General features: G+C 37.4%; 1 protein-coding gene across 1 annotated transcript in view; it reads left to right on the top strand.

Moving 5' to 3' along the window:
- Window positions 1–20,375, top strand: part of LOC111153588 (ATP/GTP binding protein 1) — a 153,673-nt gene that overhangs the window by 11,687 nt on the left and 121,611 nt on the right. The window contains exon 2 of the mRNA XM_022512715.1: window positions 7,323–7,387. Coding sequence (XP_022368423.1) covers window positions 7,356–7,387 — 32 coding nt within the window. The 5' untranslated portion in view covers window positions 7,323–7,355. The remainder of the gene's footprint in view (window positions 1–7,322; window positions 7,388–20,375) is intronic.

Below are 20,375 nucleotides of genomic sequence, written 5' to 3'. Positions count from 1 at the left end.
AGAACAGCTTAGACTCCTGTTGGAGAAGCTGCATGTGCTGCGGGAGTCGGTGCTGTAGGAGCCGTCCTCGTTGCAGGGATGGGACCCAGAGAGGCCTTGCCTGCTGCAGCCCAGTGAACACCCTGAAGCCAGGAAGCAAAGTCCTTTTCGTCTGCAGTGTCTTTCCAATGCCCTCTTGATAAAGCTTAATACCTTGCCAGCTGGCTAGGAAAATATTTTAAGGGCACAAATCCATTTTCACAGAGCAGGCAAAAAGGGTGAATTTGGAGATGAGGGGCAGTACATCAATATCTGGCCGAGGTTTTAAGTGGTTTACAGAATTGTTTGGAGCTTTGTAGAGAAAGAGATTCTAGGTTGCGCTGTAAGCAACAACTCCCAAATCCCCTACATAAAACTGAGAAACCAAGGGAGACACTGTCTCTTTTATGATTAAGAGACTTCCTGTCTGTGAAATTGCTTCTAGATCTTCATGGCTAGAACTGCACTGATGTTTTAAAATTAGGAAGCTGTTGCATCCACATCTGGGGATGCTTGCTGCTCTCGACATCTGACCCAGCTTCTTTCAAAATGTCCTGTTCACGAAATTCTCTGCAAGCTCAACTTAGAGGGTGATCCCTCCATACCCCCACGTGCATATGGGTTGGTCAAAGTGTACACCAAATTTGATAGTGAGTGTGATGCTCTGAACACTGAAATAGTCATTAAGACCATAAGTGTGCTGCGGTCACTATTGCCAACATTTTGACCAACTGCAGCAATGAGCAGAGACAGGAATTAGAACTGAGTATAGGTATGGTTACAGGTCAGGCCGTGCCAGCCTTAAGTACCAGGTTGGTGACCAAGGTGCCCATATGTACTTCACGAAATACACTTTTTTTTTTTTTTTTTTTTGTGATACATGAGGACTTCTAAAGTGCAGGATCCAGAGCAGAGGCCCCTCCTGCCCAGGTCTAAGGTACTGCCCTTGTGTTGTTTGCTGTCCTTGGCTAACAAACAGCATTATGATAAACGTTCTCATTTCTTTCTCCTCAAGGATCTGTGAAGAGATACATACTCAGGAGTGAAATTGTTGGGATATAAACTCTAACACTTTTAATTCCACTTAATATCGATGGCCCTCTACAACAGCTACACGAATTTACACTCCCTGCTGAAAAAACATTTTCTTTGTTATTCCATGCAAATATGTGATTTTCAAAAACAAAATGATACCGTCCTCTACCTGTTTCACAGTTTGAACTTCTCATTTGTCTAGTTTGATATTGATCCATTGGCTGGATTGTCTAACCGGTAACCACTCGGTTATACCAGCATCTGAGCCTGTTTCTGCATCCTTCATTCAGTTAATGTATTTGTTTATCTGAAGCACAGACTTTAGCAAACTACTGAGAACTGTTCCAGGCATTGGGGGACCCAAAGACAAATGAAACTTAATTAATCCCCTACACTCAAGGACCTTGGAGTCTGAAAGATGTAATGAGAAAACTATTCCAAGACCTTGTAGAAGTCAAGATTTACTGTCATTTTCACTTTTTCTTTTACAAATTAATTAATTCTGTCAAAAGAAAGAAAGTTAGGTTAATCTGAGAATACATGTTCCAAACTCTCACTTTTTTTTTTTAAATTTTTTATTTCTTTTCAGCGTAACAGTATTCATTGTTTTTGCACCACACCCAGTGCTCCATGCAATCCGTGCCCTCTCTAATACCCATGACCTGGTTCCCCCAACCTCCCACCTCCCGCCCCTTCAAAACCCTCAGATTGTTTTTCAGAGTCCATAGTCTCTCATTGGTTCACCTCCCCTTCCAATTTCCCTCAACTCCCTTCTCCTCTCCAAACTCTCATTTCTAATAATGCATTTACTTGGTAAGAGTACATAAATGATACTTTTTTTTTTTTAAAGATTTTATTTATTTATTTTACAGAGAGAGAGATCACAAGTAGGCAGAGAGGCAGGCGGGGGGAGGGGGGAAGCAGGCTCCCCACTGAGCAGAGAGTCCGATGCTAGGCTCGATCCCAGGACCCTGAGATCATGACTTGAGCCGAAGGCAGCAGCTTAACCCACTGAGCCACCCAGGCACCCCCATAAATGATACTTTGAATAATCCTTTCCTGAATCCTTATGACATGCTGGAGAGCATCAAAAAGGAGGGCAAAGGAGACCTGGAAAGTGCTTTCCTGAACCTGTTCCAGTGCATTCAGAGCAAGCCCTTAAACTTTGCTGACCAACTGTATGATTCCAAGAAGGGCAAGGGGACTCATGATAAAGTCCTGATTAAATCTTAAAATTTTTTTTTTTAAAGTTATCTCTGCACCAGACGTGGGGCTCAAACTCCTGACCCCGAGATCAGCAGTCATGTGCTCTACTGACCGAGCCAGCCAGGTGCCCCGATAAAGTCCTGATTAGAGTCCTGGTATCTCTCACAGTGAAGTGGATGTGTTGAAAATTAGGTCTGAGTTCAAGAGAAAGTATGGCAAGTTCTTGTACTACTGTACCCAGCAAGACACGTAAGGCAGCTGCCTGCAGGCTGTACCTGTGTGGTGGGGATGACTGAGGCCCGTGATGGCATGAGCATCCAGAGGTGGTGCTCCTTTGTTCCAGAAAATAGCTTGTGACCAACAGTCCCCTGTGCCCATCTCTTCGAGGATGATGTTGTTAGCATTGCCCCCTCCTTATATTCATTTCAGTTGCCTGAGCATGGCCTGCCTTTCGTGGGCGTGTCTAGTGTCTCCTATTAGCCAAAGAAATGAACATTCCAGGGAGTTGAAAGTGAAATCTTAATGTGAAACACTTTGACTTTTGTGTCCCGTATCATAAACAGTTGAAGAAACTGAATTTTTTTCTTTATTAAAAAAATAATAAAATCAGGAAACTGTGCTGGTCAGGAAGCCATGGTGATCAGGATTGTCCTTCTGTACTTACCAGCTGTAGATCCACAGTGGACCACTACCTGTTGTGGTCTCCACCAGCCCTGTGTATTGGCCTTTCTCTTTCTTTATACCCTGTAGGATCTGTGAAATAATTTTCAGGTCTCAGGGAATTCCTCCATAAAAATTAAAACATTTACAGCTGTGATATTAGTGTGAAGAGAAAGTTTAGATATAATAATTGTTTTTTGATCACCTATTCATTGGTGAACGAGGGATCTTCTCTCTTAAATAGTGTGACATAGCTGCTACCTGACATTGACCAGATGATATTAACAACAGTTCATTAGTCATATATTCACAGCGGGGGAGTGGAGGATACCACATGTCTCATGGGGGTTGCACTTGGGAATAGAGTGAACCAGTCACAGAGGCCTTAGCAGGCTTTGTAATAACAAAAGGATGAAGTAAGAAGGACTGTTGCCCTCATGGGAGGATATGATTAGTTTGAATAATTCTCAGGCCTGACAGCTTGACTGAGTGGAGTGCAGCTGGTTCAGCTGATGGTGGAACTAGCTGGGTGAAGTCTTTTGTGCTACGTGGGAATACATGTGCCTTTGGGGCACTGTGAGGCTCAAAGCTGGTGGGACAGCATTTGAAATTTTAGGTCTATGTGTTAGTACTCCAGTAATGATTGTTAATGCCCTTTTGAAAGAGAATATTTTCCTGTGCATTTGTTTATTTTGGCCATTTGATTAGTCTAGTCTTTCATGTGAATCTCTATCCCCATAAAGGATATAAGCTCTAATGTGAGTTAATAATGCAGGTAGGAGAAGCAGGTTTTCCATTTCTGAAATTTCCCACTTTATTTTTTTACTTTATGTAAGTGGGTCTAGGAGTCTTACCACAGATTTTTACTACACAAGATATTAATAAATTATGGCTTAGGTATATGATATATATAAGAGTAGTTTTATTTTTCTTTATTTGAAGCACACACAAAAAACTTTAATGAACCTTACATGAGAAGCAGATAGGTAGTCAAACTTACCTTGCCATTCTGGGAACTAATGTTTTTCCTTTTCATGATTTTTAAAACCTCATATGGTGAAGATAATTTTTTTTTAAAGGGATGAAATTTATGGCCTAGTGCTATATACTTTATTTATTTATTTATGAAGATTTTACTTATTTGACAGAGAGAGAATACAAGCAGGGGGAGTGGGAGAGGGAGAAGCAGGCTCCCCACCAAGCAGTGGGCCGATGCAGGGCTCAATCCCAGGACCCTGGGATCATGACCTGATCTGAAGGCAGATGCTTACCACTGAGCCACCCAGGCGCCCCAGTAAATTTCTATTGAATAACGGACTTCAGCTAAAATGGGATTCACTTTTTTAAAAGATAGGCTTGGAGTACCTGGGTGACTCAGTCGGTTTGCCCATGGTAGTAGTTATGGTGAAGTGATCAGATTCTGGATATATTTCGAAAGTAGAATTATCAGGATTTGCTGATGGATTGGATGTTGGATGTAAGACAGTCAAGGAGGAGGTTATGGTTTTGGACTAAGAATTGGAGAGAGAATTATCTTTATAGTTGGAAGAGCTGAGGTGAGAGCACACTGAGTAGGGAAGGGCAGATCAGGGGATCATTATTGGATATGTTGAGTTTGTAGTATTATTAGAGACCAACGTGGAGATGTTGAACATTTATGAGACCTGATGAGATCACTAAGGAAGAGACTGGAGTTAGAAAAGGACAGGAAAGAGCTGAGCTTGGGGCATCCAGTGAAGGAAACTTAGATAATATGGCCAAATGGGGAAAGTACTTCCAAGAAAAGGGAGTGACCAGTTCTATCAAATGTTGCTGTTAAGACAAGTAAGATGAGGACTAAGAACTGACAGTTGGATTCAGGGAAATCTCCAGTCCCTGGGACTGACAAGTGGGGCGGGGAGAACCCGACTGGAGTGTGTTTAGGAGAGGAGGGGAAGAAAGGACTTGTTAACAAGTGTGGGTAAACAATACTTTGCTTTTGGGAGGGAAGAGAAATGGGACAGAAGCTGGATTTAGGAAGTGGAGCATAGAGAGTTCATTTTTTTTCCTTCAAGACAGGGAAATAGCAACATGATTTTATGGTGATGAAAATGACCCAATAAAGGGGCTTATACCCAAACTTCATGGTCAGTTTTTGTAGTTATGCCCTTGTATGCAGTCTCAGTTTCTTTGCCTCTTTCTTGCTTTGCCACAAACTTGGTGAAATGCAGCACTTCTTCCAGGTGCCTGTTCTTTGAATTACACAATGCTGTAACAAACACAGACTTTGAAAATAGAAAGTTTTTGTGTTCTCTGGGGCCACTCTGGCCTTAGGCTATAAAAAGTGACCACAAAGGACAAAACTGGCTTAACTCTAGGATGATGGGGTTGAGAGCTGGCCTTCTTCCTGGGGGACTCTCTAGTCCCAGAAAGCAGAATTCTTTGAGGTTATCAGTTTCTTTAGTGGAGATAATTTGTCAGAAATTCTAGGACTGGCTGTTGAACACTTCCTACAATGATGAGGTATGGGATATTGAGGAGGTAGGAGGTTATTTGGAATTACAGAGTTTTCATTAGCTGTTGAGCAGTCTCTTCCTCTCTTGTGATTGGCACCTCCAAGTCCTTGGCTTCCAAGTTTTCTGAGTTCTTCTGGACAGGGTACCCCCCCCCACAACTTTAGTTTTTCTTTTTGTCACTGTGGGCTTAAACATAACTTAATTTCTCTTTATTGCTTTGCTGTTTATTTTACTCCAGTTCTGGGAGGGAAAGGACAGGAATGCCTATTTGACTGTATTTTATTTTGAATTGGAAGTTTGAATAATTTCTTAACTGTTGAAATAGAATTGGTTGTGATTTAAGTTAACCAGCATTAACCTTTCCAACTCTATCAGCTCTAATAAGAGTCACAGTAAGCTTTTCATGAGAGGAGCTATTAATGCACTTTTAGAGAAAGTCCTACCACCCAGCAAGTAGAAAGTAACTTAATTAACCTTACGTTTATGGCTGCAGTCGTGCTTTTGAAATCACAGGACTCCCCCGCCTTTGGATTTTTGATTCTTAATTTGGAAATGGGAAAAAATTACTTTGACTTTGTAGTCTTTTCTTAAGTCAGTTAAAAGAAAGAATAGTCAGCAGTTTTAAATTTCTTGCCAGCCTGAAAAATAGTCCATATAATTTTTGTACACAATCCTAAATACATGTTTTCTTTTTTATGATTGAATTAATGAAAAAAACTGAAAAAAAATCATGTGTGTTTTACTGAAGTGAAAGTTCTTTGTTAATTGAAGAAAAACATCCAGATATGGCCAAATGGGGAAAGTACTTCCAAGAAAAGGGAGTGACCAGTTCTATCAAATGTTGCCGTTAAGACAAGTAAGATGAGGACTAAGAACTGACAGTTGGATTCAGGGAAATCTCCAGTCCCTGGGACTGACAACTGTAGTTTTAAAATCTACTACATTCTTTTGTATATTTGTTTCCCTTTAAATAGCTTTACTAAATACTGCATGAATATGTGAGAAACTTGTTGAACTGGCCATCATTTTTTTACTGTCTAGTGATGCCACAAAATTCTGCTTCAATAAGCAGTGTTATGTAAAATGAAAAGATGTCCAGGGGTTTTTTTGTTTGTTTGTTTGTTTTTCTTTTTTTAGGGGGTGAATGGTTGCAAAATAAATCTGAAAAGTTGTAAAGATTCTGTGAATAATGTGTACTTTCTAGTGACAAAACTGGTATTGATTGAAGGAAAATATGTATTAAGTATATTGAGATGACGATATAGGTGGTTTTTACTGTGTACATAGTTTGTTATTAAAAAGTGTCCTTACATAGAAATAATCTTACATACTTACCAGTATTTGACCACTGTGTGAATAGTGGACACTAAGTACAATGCTATAGTTTGAGTATTTTAAGGAGGACTACAAGAACAGGAAAAGATAATGTGAATTGTCTCAAAAGAAATCTTAACACTAGATCATAGACTGTTGTGTTAGGTTTTTTTCATTTTTGTAGCTCTAGGATTTTGATAACATTTTACGGACTGGTTTTAGATCATGTAATAGTTGCACATTTTTGCATTTTTTAAAAGATTTTATTTATTTGGTAGAGATGACAAGTAGGCAGAGAGGAAGGCAGAGAGAAAGAGGGGGAAGCAGCTTCCCACTGAGCAGAGAGCCTGATGTGGAACTTGATGCGAGGACCCTGGGATCATGACCTGAAATGAAGGCAGAGGCTTTAACCCACTGAGCCACCTAGGCACCCCCATTTTTGCATTTTGAAGTAACTTGCCAGAAGCACATAAAACTCAAACATTCTCCTTTGGTTTCCAGTTTCCCATAATAACTTTTAGTGGTATGGTTTTTGTGATGTCTAATATATATAAACTATTGTGTATTTAATACAACTAACATTTTTTCCTTTAGATTATCTGCAATGTTGAAATGAAGTAACTCAAGATGAGCAAGTTAAAAGTGATATCAGAGAAAAGGTACTGTAATTCTAAATCCCAGTATGTATCAGTTATGGAACTATTACATGAAGTGGTTATTTGAAACTCCTTATTTGAATTTATTATTTGTGTTTAAATAATTGTGTGTTGTATTTATATTTTACAATTAATATTTATTAATGTTTAACTTTTCAGTTAAAGCAGGAGTTAGCAAATGATGACCCATGGATCAGATCTCATCTACTTCTTGTTTTTGGATGGCTCATGAAATAAGAATAGTTTTTAACATTTCTAAATGGTTGGGGGAAAAATTAAAAAGAATATTTATATGAAATTGAAATTTCTGTATATATAAATTAAGTTTTATTGGAATGCAGCTGTGCTTTGTGTATTGTCTGGACACTTGCTCTACAGTGGCAAAGTTGAGGAGTAATGACAGAGACTATGTGGCACATGGTGCTTAAAATATATTCTGTCTGGCTCTTTCCAGCAAACTTTTAACTAACCCCTGAGTTAAAGCATCATCTCTATTAAAGTTCTTATGTACCAAGAAATTGTTCTTAGCAAGGTTTTCCTGTGGACTCTTTCAGTTAAAAGTCAGACAAACTGATTGATTCTGTTTTGGAATTTTTTTTAGCTAGATTGCTTAACTCTGTTTAGTCTCTGTTTTCTCATCTATATAATGAGTGAAATATTAATGCTATCATTTTGAACTTGTGAAGATTAAACAGTGTCTAGCAGGCTCAGTAAATGACAACTTATTAATATTGATGATAATCAGTTTTTGCTTTGTAGCAGTGTTGTATGTTATATTTATATTTTTACAACTTTGTGTTTACAGGTATGGTTTGACTCTGTTTTATAATGAGAAATATATACACAGTTTAGATAAAGATTTGTTCCTTAAACTGTTAGGGTTTCCAGTTATTAACTATGTAATACAGTAGAACATATTTCATTGTTAAGTATTTTTGTAATTTCTATAGGAAAGGAATTAGGTAGTGATTGTGTTTTATTTATTTTTTAATTAAAAAAAGATTTTATTTATTTTGAGAGAGGGCAAGAGCAGGGCAGGGAAGTAGGGGATGCGGGGAGGGGAAGAGGGAGAGGGAGAAGCAGACTTCTTGCTGAGCTGGGAGCATAACGTGGGACTCTATCCCAGGATCCTGGGATCACCTGAGCCAAAGGCAGGCGCTTTACCAACTGAGCCACCCAGGTGCCCCAGTTTTTAAAATTTTTATTTTTTAAAGACTTCATTTATTTACTTATTTTAGAGAAGGAGAGAGTATGTGTGCACACTGAGAAGTGGGGGTAGGGGCAGAGGGAGAGAATCATAAAGGAGACTCCATGTTGAGGGCAGAGCCTTGTGCACCTCTGGGTTCCATTTGGTGACCCATGAGATTATGACCTGAGCTCAGTAGATGAAGCCTCAGACTCTTGGTTTTGGCAGAGGACATGATCTCAAGTTTGCTAGGAACCTGCTTCAAGATTCTTTCCCTTTGTCCCTACCCCCTCGCACACAGATGCCTGCTCACTTGCACGTGGGCTCTGTCTCCCTCTCTCAAAAATAAATCTTAACAGAACAAAACAAAAAGAAGGTGCACCAGTCTTACTTTTTGGATTAGGTCAAACAAGTAATGCTATTTCTTTTGATCAGCTAGACTATCTAGAATTATTGGATTGGTGTTCCATATGAGTATGAAATGAATTTGACAACTTCTGGCTCTTAGGGTTAGTTTTCATTTTTTTCTCCTGAGATAGAATTTACTGGATATTTATTGTTATTTTTGTCACTGTTTTAGGCTAACTAAACTGGGATTACTGCAAGTGGTCTTCATCTAAAAGAAATGACTTTTCTACTTTCTACTTTCTACTAATACTTGTCATTTTGTTCTGTGAAGAAAGCTGGATGCAGAAAGATGAGTTGAGATCCATAGATAAGGGTCAGAATCTTTCTTCTCCTTCCTATACTTTTGGCTCTTGGCATCTTTCTAACTCCTTTGCTCCAGTGTCTGCTCTATAAGCCCTGCCTTACCCAGAATGATAATCTACTGACTTTTATTTTCTCTCATTCATTTCCTCCTTTCTTACCCAGTGTAGGTCCACCGTCTGTCATTACACTCTAAAAGACCTGAAGTGTCTTTACCTGACTTTGTGTTTTTCCATCACATGCATCCCGCAAAGCCCTTTCTCTGGATAAACCTTTGATGAGCAGCTAAATGATGTTGGAAGATGAACTAACTTGGCAGATATTACTAAAAATTATTGCTCATTGGCCAGAACTGAGCCCCATAATCTTGCAACTATGGTTTTCTGGAAAAGTTCATTTTCTCAAGTTTCATAATGATTATTTTATACTTTTTATCCTTTACATCTTTGAAATTCTCAGATGTCTCAAATACAGACCCTCATCAAGTGGCCTTCCCTCATGATATCACAGAGATAATAAAATCTATTATCCTCATGTTTCTTACACGAAAAATTTACATATTCCCCTTTTGATCCCATCCTCCTATTATTTACTCCAATAGAGAATGTATCCCTTTTCTTGTCAGATACTAGTATACTGACACCTGTGTTACTGATTTCTTCTCCCTCCTTCCTTTTCATGGTCTTTTTTTTTTTTTTTTAAATCCTTTTCACGGTCTTTTAATCATTTATTCTTCTGTCTTGAATCTTTAACTCCTTCATTCCTTACTATTTAAACAAGATCTGGGCTTCTCAGTGTTTAGACTATGCTGTTCTGTCACTACCCAATATATCTGCTTCCCTTAAAAGCCAAAAATTTGAAATAGTCTGTAAATTCAGTCTACATCTCATTTCACACACTCCAGCCACTCCTGTGTCATTTCTGCCTTATCTGGTACACTAAGATAGTACACTTATCTGGTACACTAAGGCCCCCTATAATTTTTAAATAAATTTATTGAGATATAATCATCATATGCTACAGACTGTACAAAGAGAGTACAGTTTGGTAAGTTTGGCCTATATATACCTGTAAAATCGTTCAATCAATTGGCTTTGTATCTTTGTCAAAAATCAGTTGTCTGTGTATGTATGGGTTTATTTTTGGTCTGTTTTGTTCCAGTGATTTAGATGTTTATCTTAGTGCTGATACCTCTCTGCCTTGGTGACTTTATAGTGAGTCTCAAAGTTAGTGTTGGTCTATCAATTTTGTTCTTTTATTTCCAAAGTTGGGTTTATTTTGCATTTTCATGTCAATTTATCATCAGTTTTACAAGTTTTACATTCTATACAATAGCCTGCTGGGATTTTGACTGGATTGCCTTGATTCTATAGATCAGTTTGGGGAGAATTGATATCTTAACATTCAGTCTTTTTTTTTTTTTAAAGATTTTATTTATTTTTTTGACAGACAGAGATCACAGTAGGCAGAGAGGTAGAAGAGAGAAAGGAAGGGAAGCAGGCTCCCGCTGAGCAGAGAGCCCAGCGCGGGGCTTGATCCCAGGATCCTGGGATCGTGACCTGAGCCGAAGGCAGAGGCTTTAACCTACTGAGCCACCCAGGCGCCCCAACAACATTCAGTCTTGAGTACCCCATATTCCTTTTTTATGACCTTTCTTTAACTTTTTTTTTTTTTTTTTTTTTTTTTTTTTTTAAGCAATGCTTTGTAGTTTTCAGTGTACTGGTCTTTCGGGATGTTTGTTAGATTTATTTCTTTTTCCCATGAAAATAACAGCTCTTTGTGTCTCCTCAATGATTTTTGAGTGTAAAGGTATCATGATAGAGGCCAAAAACCCCCTCTACTCTTCCCCCCCAAGAAAAACCCCAAAACAAAACTGAGAGCCTCTGGCTTAGCCTATAGTAACTTATATATTAAGCTAAAAATGAGAAATGTGATATACAGGGTGGCCATACGCCTGATTGAAACTTGTCACTCTGAAAGATAGAACAGATACCAGGGCAAAGCAGTTAGCCACAAACACGTACCTAAAGTCCCAGTAGAACAAGGCCAGAGAAGTTACAAAAATAATGAATATAAAATAATTAGCATTTAATTAACTTTGGTAAAGGAATTTAAAGGATAACTTGACTAATTATTGCTGATGCTAGTATAAATTTAGGCAGTTTAAAATTTTAACAAGTTTTTTCTGGTTGTCTATAACAAGTCACTTGGTAGTGTTGAACTAGAATTTATTGTTAAGTCTTTTATGCATTTAATTATAAGAAGTAGAGAACTAGTTACTCTTCTCTTCCAGTTATAAGAATATTGTTCTAAATTTACATATTTAAATATTTAACTTTCTATAAAAGAATGATAATGAAATTTCTATTTTTCATTGTCCTTTGATTTATGGTGGAAGAAAATAAAGTTATGTGTTCAGAATTTGGAAAGAAACAGTAAAAATAAAAACAAAGCAAGAGTAATAAAAGGTTAAAAAAGGCCTGTAAATGAGGATCAGATGTTTCTGAAAGATAATGTGCATTTTGCAAATAAAACCATACTGTTTGAAATTAAATCTTAGTTTCTGTGAGTCATGTTTAAGTCTAAAGCTGTAGTATATTTCTGTGAATTTTTTTCTGTGAGTTTTTTTTTTTTTTTTTTTTTAAATGAGGACAGCTCTCTGTTACCTGCAATTTAAGGTAAAAAAGGTGGTAACATTGATTTATAATATGAAGGTAGGTTGCATAACACTTGCACTTACTTGGGAAATTATTTGTTGCAAAAATAGTATCTGCACATCATTGGGACTTTTGTAATATCCAAGAACATTTATGCTTTCAGAAAAATAGGTAAGACTGAGAGTAAACTCAAACATCAAGTAGTAGGAGACTACTACAATGAAACAAATGTTTGAGTGATACTGTCTTTAAACTACCATTTGAAAGTTAACTTGATTTGATGTATTTCATATTGATCATATTTTTAATTTGATGATTTTCTCACTCTATGATAATTAACAATCATAAATCTCTGAAGTTTGGTCTCATTTTGATTCATCTAAAAGCAGGGTAAGTAAGGAAGATACATCCTTTTCTGAATTGTGTTATTTAAAAATTTTCTCAGTGTAGTTCAGATTGTCCTTTGAATAGCTGTATAGCTTTACCCCACCCTCCAATTTTCCAAAGTCTAAAAATTATTCAGAAGGTAGAGCTGCCCTCTGGTGTTCACCCTAGATTCTTTCAACATTAGTGTCGACAACCTTAGAGTTTTAGAGCTGAGTTGGGGTGGCTTAAGATATTTTGTTCAGTTTTCATTCTGTAGATTAAAAAAGTAGAAATAGAGAGGGAAATTGATTTGCCTATGTTCTCAATTTCCTTTTATTTGCCTCCCTTGAAAAAAATTCATCCATTTGTTCATCCATCATTTGAAATAGCATGATTCTTAGAAAGGAATCACTTCAATGAAGGGTTTTTTTCTTTTTCTTTTTTTAAATATGTAATGTAATTTAAAATTTTAATAGTTACTGATAAAACAAATTCTTAGTTGGGGATAGAATTGACTGTGTGTTATGCTTAGTGTGTCTTGTATGTTTGTGAATTTTTTGAATAGTAGATGTTTATTAACTACTGAAAAACAGTGAGATGATCTTTAAGAAAAATGTGAATTGAAGAAAATTTAAGAAGCACTCCATTATTAAATATCAGAAGTTTGGTTTTCTTGGGACACCTGGGTGGCTCAGTGGGTTAAAGTCTCTGCCTTTGGCTCAGGTCATGATCCCAGAGTCCTGGAATCGAGCCCTGCATCGGGCTCCCTGCTTAGCGGGGAGCCTGCTTCCCCTTCCCCCAACCCTGCCTGCCTCTCTGCCTACTTGTGATCTCTGTCAAATAAATAAATTAAAAAAAAAAGTTTAGTTTTCTTAATGCAAATTTATCTTAAGTTTGGGTTATAGAATTGTTTTTAAAGATGTACTTTGTTCCTTAGTTTTCAAACTGTGCTCTCTTAATATCATTTCTCACCAAAAAGAACCAGGACTCTTTGGAGAAAGGGCTGATTCTAGGTCAGGAGCACAAAATGTGCAAGATAAACCTAGAGGAGTAGTTCTCACATTTTTTAGCTCAGAACCTCTTGGTGCTCTCTTAAAGTGATGAAAGCTCCAGAAAGTTTTTGTTGATCAATATCTATTGATATTTTACATTGTTATATATTAAAACTGAGAAATTAAAAGCATTTATTTTTTTAAATATTTATATATTTTTAGAGAGAGTGTCTGTGCATGTGGAGGCTGAGGGAGGGGAGCAAAGGGAGAGGGAGAGAGAAGCTTAAGCAGATGCCATCCTGAGTGCAGAGCCTGATGAGGAGATCCATATCATGGCCCTGAGATCATGACCTGAGCTGAAACCAAGAGTCTGATGCTTAACTGCCTTTTGTCACCTACAGCCTCTATTTATTCACTTAAAAATAACAATAAACCAATTGTATGATAATGTTTTAGAAATAACTATATTTTCAAATGTGGAAGACTAGAATTATTTTATTAGATTTTTGCAAATCTGATGTGTGGCATGATGGAAGATGGCTAGATTCTCTTGTCTGTTTCTGAGTTTAATCTGTCTTGATCTATGTTACATATAATATGTGCACATATTATACATGTGTATGTAGTTTGTGCATGTGTGGTGTTCTTGTTATTATAGAATATGAAGAAAATCTGGGCTTACATAGATATGTGATTAGAAAAGGAGGAAGTACTTGAATCAAAGGCCCTTTAATTTGTTCATTAATTATATTTATTTATTTGTCAGAGGGAGAGAGAGTGAGTGCAAGCAGGGGAACAGCAGGCAGAGGGAGAAGCAGGTTCCCCACTGAGTAAGGAGCCTGATACAGAGCTCGATCCCAGGACACTAGGATCATGACCTGAAACCGAAGGCAGGCGCTTAACCCACTGAGCCACCTAGATATCCCAAAAGGCCATTATAGATAATTGTGGATAATTGTCATTTGATTTATGGTGGAGGAAAATTAAGTTGTGTGTTCAGTATTTGTAGAGAAACAGTAAAAATATGATTAAAGCAAAAGTAATAATTATATACGAGGAATAGATATATATAAATTATAATACTGTTCTTTGGAAATAAAGCCGTATTGCTTGAAATTCAAATTGAAGTGGATATTCTTGCTAAGTAATAGTTTTCTTAAAAGTTAATTGCAGGGAGGAATCTGAAACTGTATTAGTGAACTTTCTGTTCTCTGTTAAATTCCGTTGGTCTTTTTTTGCACTTTGAATAATTTTTTTCCATATTTAAGTTTGTAACATCCAGCATTGGTCATTTAGAAATAATTGATTCCATGACTAATGCAGATCTTCTAAATAGTGGTACATTTTATTACACAGTACTGAAAAATTACATGTATTAATGTCACCGTTGATTTTTATCTGTAAAGAAAGATGTTTTTAAGTAGATTCCACACCCAACATGGAGCCCAACGTGGGGCTCGAACTTACCATCCTGAGATCAAGACCTGAGCAGAGATCAAGAGTCAGACGCTTAACTGACTGAGTCAGCCAGGTGCCTAGAAAATTTTCTAGGGAAGCTGACAATGCTATGACAGTAGATCCACATTTTTCGAAATTCTATTGTTTGCTCAAAAGCTAGATTTTATCATTGGCAACAGATCTGTCAGTTGTTCTCTTGAAATGATATACTCACTTTGTTTACTTCTAAAAAATGTATGCCCAAATTCCCCAATCTGAATAATCTTTGTCAATTTTTTAAAATTTCTTTTACTATTATTTTTTGACTTGTTTTTTGAAGTAACCATGTTCTGTGAAAAAAGTGGCTAGTTCAGCTTGCATTTTAAACAATCACAGGTTTTCTTACCCCAAGGTAACCATCGTATTTAGTGTGCAGTTGAAATGTTTAATGCACGCACACAGTATTAAAGAAATACATACTCATGGGTGAAACTGGAATTTTTGTTTTTAACTGAGTGCAGGGTGGTGAAAAACACAGTGACTGGTGGTACAGTTTGGTGTCACTGTCTTGATTTGTGTCAGGGTGCTAGCCCTTTGCCCACCAGTGCTTTTAGACCATCAAGGCAAATCTCAACACAGAGTCAGATAGTATTTTTATGAAAATAGACTTTGACTTTGTAGATTTTATGATAGGGTCTCAGGTACTCGACAGGGTATTATAGAATACTTTGAAGACTTTTGGCCAGTAATAGTCTTGTCATGCCTGAAAGCCAGAAACCTATCAAAGGCTAGGATCATACCAAAAGGACTCCGGAACCAACTTGGGAAGCTCCCATTTATTGATCATTGAGTGTTTATAATAATTGTAATGAATAAATACCAAATGTTTTTAAGTTTTTAAGTTCATACTGATGCATGAAACGAAAATATTTCATTGGTTATCTGATATAGATTTTAGGGAATAACTCATTCTTCTGGAAACTGGTAAATACAAGTAAGTTAAAAAAAAAAAAAAAAACCCAAACAACCCAGCATTTATTTTGCTTTTATTTGATGAGTTGTACCTCTGGATCATCAAATAAGGAATTTTTCTCTTTATGGAGTTGTTTTAGTTAACACATGAAGAAGGAGTGGGATGATAAGGTATCATTGTTTTTCGATCCTTAGTGGAGTAATGGAGGTAGGCATTGGTGACCGGTGACTGCTTATATTACAAAAGTAAGAGGACCAGACACTATTTGCCTTGTTATGGAAGGTTATAGTACCACTTTAAAGAATTCACATCTCCAAGCCTTCATCAGATTAGGCTTTTAAATTCAACTGCCAGTTTACAGAAAATATGGAAATAAACATATTAATTATGCTGTGGATGTGTAATTGGCAAAATCCAGAATGTGGGAAACTAAAGCCCACTAATCAAGCTGCTTCAGCAGATCAATTGTGAGGAAAAAAAAAAAAAAGAGTAATAGGAAACTTGTAGATAAAAAGACAAATGCATATATAATCTAAACCTCATTTGGTTTCTGATTTGTCCAGATTGTTAAAGAAAATGTGAGAGAATGAGAATGAACTAATAAATTTAAGAAAATGGAATTCAGACTAGATTTTGGTATTAATGGATTATTGTTACAGTTTTTGGTATGGTAATGATAGTGTAGTTATATTTTGAAGAGTTTTTATATTTTGGGAAATAAAGGATGCCGAAGTATTTACAGAGGAAATGATCTTTCTGAGACATGCTTCAAAATTAGTCCATTGACGTGTGCACTTGTAGGTAGGTATGTATGTGTAAAATAAGATTGTCTGTGGATTGATGATTGTTAGAGCTGGGTGATGAGGACATGGTGGTTCATTATACAATTTTTTTCTTTTTTTGTTCATTATAGAATTTTCAATAGTAATGTTTTTGCTCATTCAGACTTATAGCAGTTTTAAGGAACCATCCCTTCCTCCTGCAACAGTTGAAGAAAAAGAAAATATGTACAAATATGTACAAACATGTAACCTAGTTTTATCTCTACAGAATTCTTTTATTTAAAAAGTTTGTGGAATGTTTCTGAAAGCTAAAAGGATAGAGAATACTATAAGGAACACCTGTGTACTTATCACCCAAGGGAAAAAAATTACAAACACAGTGTGTATTATTGCCTAATAACATTTTTCCCTTATCCCAAGGTAATTACTATTCTGAATTGATGTTCATCATTTCCATGCATGTTTTTATATGTGTGTGTGCGTATACAAAATGTTTTCATATATATATACACATTAAAGAATATATTGTATTGAATTTGTGTATTTTAAAACTTAATGATATTATACTGAACATATTAAAGTTTTTTGGGTTATTTTTATACTTGAAGATTTATGCATATGAATATATGTCTATGCTATGTTGGCTTTCTAAAATATGGGAAATGTTACATTATTTTAAATGGTACATTAGGCCCATTTTCAAATGTATGCTTAATGTGTATTTTCAAACTCTGATACCTTTTCAGTTGAAATATCTCCAAATTTAAAGCATTTGGCACAGTTAATCTGAAAAAAAAAATACTGTTTTTTATTTTCTAGATATGTATTGTCTGTGCTGTACCAGCCAATGTTTGAAATGCTAGATATATAGAATAAGACATGCAAGGTCTTCTACCTCTAGAGAATTTACATAATTTCAAATTGTAATAAATTCTGTAGGTACATTTTAATATCAGAAGTGGAGGGGCAGGTGAGGAAGTGGTCAGATGGTTGGGTTGCAGCCTGAAATGTGAAGTTGCCAGCTCTAAAGAGAGTTGGGAGAAATCACACTCCTGAATGAGAGGAGTTAAGACCTTGTGGAAAAACTTGCTGTATTCAGGGAACTGATAGCCATTGAGCTGGATCCCAGCGCATGAGGGGATTGTTGTGAGAAATAAAGTCTGAGAGATAGACAGAAGCCAGATGACAAAGGGCTTAGAAGGCTGTGATAAGTAAATTTAAGATTTTACCTAAAGTCTGAAGGGCCATTGAAGGGTTTTTTTAAGCTGGATAGCAACTTGATTAGATCAGTGGTACTACAAATCTACACATGTGTTGAATTGGCCTGTAAATACATGCTTAACCACTGCTAATTCCCTGGTTTTTGCTATTGCCCTGTAGTTCATGTAAATGTGACCATTGGGGAAACTATGTGAAAGGCAGAAGGGACCACTCTACAGTTTTTGCAGCTTCCTGTGAATATTTACAATTATTTTGAAATAAAAAGATAAAGGTAATCACTGAGAAAATGGATTATTGGCAAGCAAGAATGAAAGCAGACTAGTTATGAGGTTGTGATTTCCAAGTGAGAGATGATGATTGTGTGGACTTGGGTAGTCATAGTAGATATGGAGACAAGTGGATGAAGCTGAGTTGTTTCAAGAGATGGAGCTGATAAGGGGTTGGTGTGTGAGGCCGAGAATCCAGATTTTTTCCTGAGTAACTGATGGTTTCATTTGAGTTTGGGAGGGTTAAGATCGGAAGAGCAATACGTTGAGAGGAGGAACTAGAAATTGTTTTATATTGGGCTTGTTAGGTTGGATAGGCCATCAGAGTGAAGCTGTAGTTGATTGTCAGAGCCAGGCAGCATTTAAATCATAATTACAGTGGTGGGATTAGAGGAGATCACACTGGCAGAGTTGAGAGCGTGGAGGAAGAGGGCCGGGAATATAGCTGTCCATGAATCAACATCTAGAAATGTGTCACAGGAGGAGGAACCAAAAGAAGGTGTCTCGGAGAGCTGATGATAGGAAGAAGGTAGAGAGTGGAGTCAATGAAACCCAGAGAAGGGAGGTGAAGGAAGAGGGAGCTCTCTTATTTGGATAGTGCTTTGGTACTGAGTATAAGGAAGGAGGTGACCAGTTTCCCACCAGAGGTTGGGAAACCTCAGGGTGGGGAAGGCAAGCTTGAAAAGTGAATGGGATGTGAGAAGATGAGGAGAGCAAGTACAGGTACCTCATTCGTAGGAGAGAAATAGGGTGGTAGCGAGTGGGAGCTCTTCTACATCTTATTTAAGTGTGCCACTGGTATGATCCAGTTGAAAGGGGGATAGAGATGATGAATCAGGGAAAGATTAAGTGAAGGAGCGAATACATTGAGAATGCAGGAAGGGTTACTGGGTCATGTATACAAGAGAGGAATTGTTCTTTGTCTCAACATACCAGCCAAAGAGAGCCTTTTAAAAACATCAGAGCACATCACTCTTCTGCTCAAAAACCTTCTTTCTTTCCTTTTTTTTTTTTTTTTTTTAAGATTTTATTATTAGCACAAGCAGGCAGAGTGGCAGGCAGAGGCAGAGGGAGAAGCAGGCTTCCTGCTGAGCAAGGAGCCCCACGTGGGACTTGATCCCAGGATCCTGGGATCAGGACCTGAGCCAAAGGCAGTGGCTTAACCAACTGAGCCACCCAGCCGTCCCCTGCTCAAAAACTTTCTATCCCACTTAGTGTAAAAGTCAAAATTCCTACAGTGGCCCGCAAAGCTTTAAATGATGGTGCTCTCTCCCACCTCACCCCCCACCTCTGACCTCCTCTTACTATAATTCTCCTCGAGTCTGCTCCAGCCACACTGCTGGCTACCTCACTTTTAACTCGGTATAGCAGACCCCTGCCTTGGTCTCGGTGGTTGTGACTCCTTCCTGGACAGCTCTTTCTGGTTTCTGCATGGCTTACTCCTTTATTTTTCTCAGATCTTTCCCTCGGTGGTACCCTGTCAATGTAGTTTTCTCTGACCACTGTGTGAAATTGCATCCGTCCCCCTAACCTGCTGTTATTTAAAGCACTTCCCACCACCTTAAATACTGTATGATTATTTACATATTTAATTTGCCTCTCACCATTAGAATGTTCAGTCTGTAGGGGGCAGGAATTTTTGTTTTGTTTACTGTTGGTAATACCTAGTATGGTAGCAGATGTGCAAATGTGCAAATGTAGAGAATGTGCAAATGAGCAAATGAAAGAACAGGGAAGAAAGAGAGTGGGTAGAAAATCAGATAGGTTTAAGGATGTGGTAGTGGGAAGATGGTGTGTTCCTGTTTGGGCTTGTAACAGTAATAAAGCAGGACTCTGAGAAGGGACTGGGGTGGGAAGGATGATTAGAGTTTTGAGGTGAACATAGGAAATGTAAGAAATATTCTCAGAGAGTGAAAAGGTGAATTTTCAAAGTGTCATGTAAGATTGCTGGACAGGGTTGAATGCACATTTGTGGTTTTCCGAAATGGAATATGTTTCTCACTTAATAGAATTTTAGCAATGTTAAGCTTTAAAACAGTAAGGATATGTGGCATAAATGCTTCACGTTTTTAGGAAAGGGCAGAGTTTTTTTTTTTTTAATTTATTTTTATTTAATTTAATTTTTAAGATTTTATTCATTTATTTGAGAGAGAGAGAGAGATTGAGAGAGAGAGAAAGCATGAGAGGAACGAGATCAGGGGGAGAAGCAGACTCCCTGGTGAGCAGAGAGCCTGATGTAGGACTCGATCCCGTGACTCCAGGATCATGACCTGAGCTGAAGGCAGTTGCTCAACCAACTAAGCCACCCAGGCGCCCCTGTTTTTTGTTTTTTAAACAGTGATCTTTATTGTATTGAATTTACAAGTGATGTAGAATGTGTCGTAATGTAAATTAACATTCTTT

Source organism: Enhydra lutris, unplaced genomic scaffold (genome assembly GCF_002288905.1).
Source record: "Enhydra lutris kenyoni isolate GAN:26980312 unplaced genomic scaffold, ASM228890v2 scaffoldscaffold33, whole genome shotgun sequence".
Classification (NCBI taxonomy): Eukaryota; Metazoa; Chordata; class Mammalia; order Carnivora; family Mustelidae; genus Enhydra; species Enhydra lutris.
The sequence above is the reverse complement of the archived record's forward strand: the minus strand, read 5'-3'. Positions and strand labels throughout refer to the sequence as shown.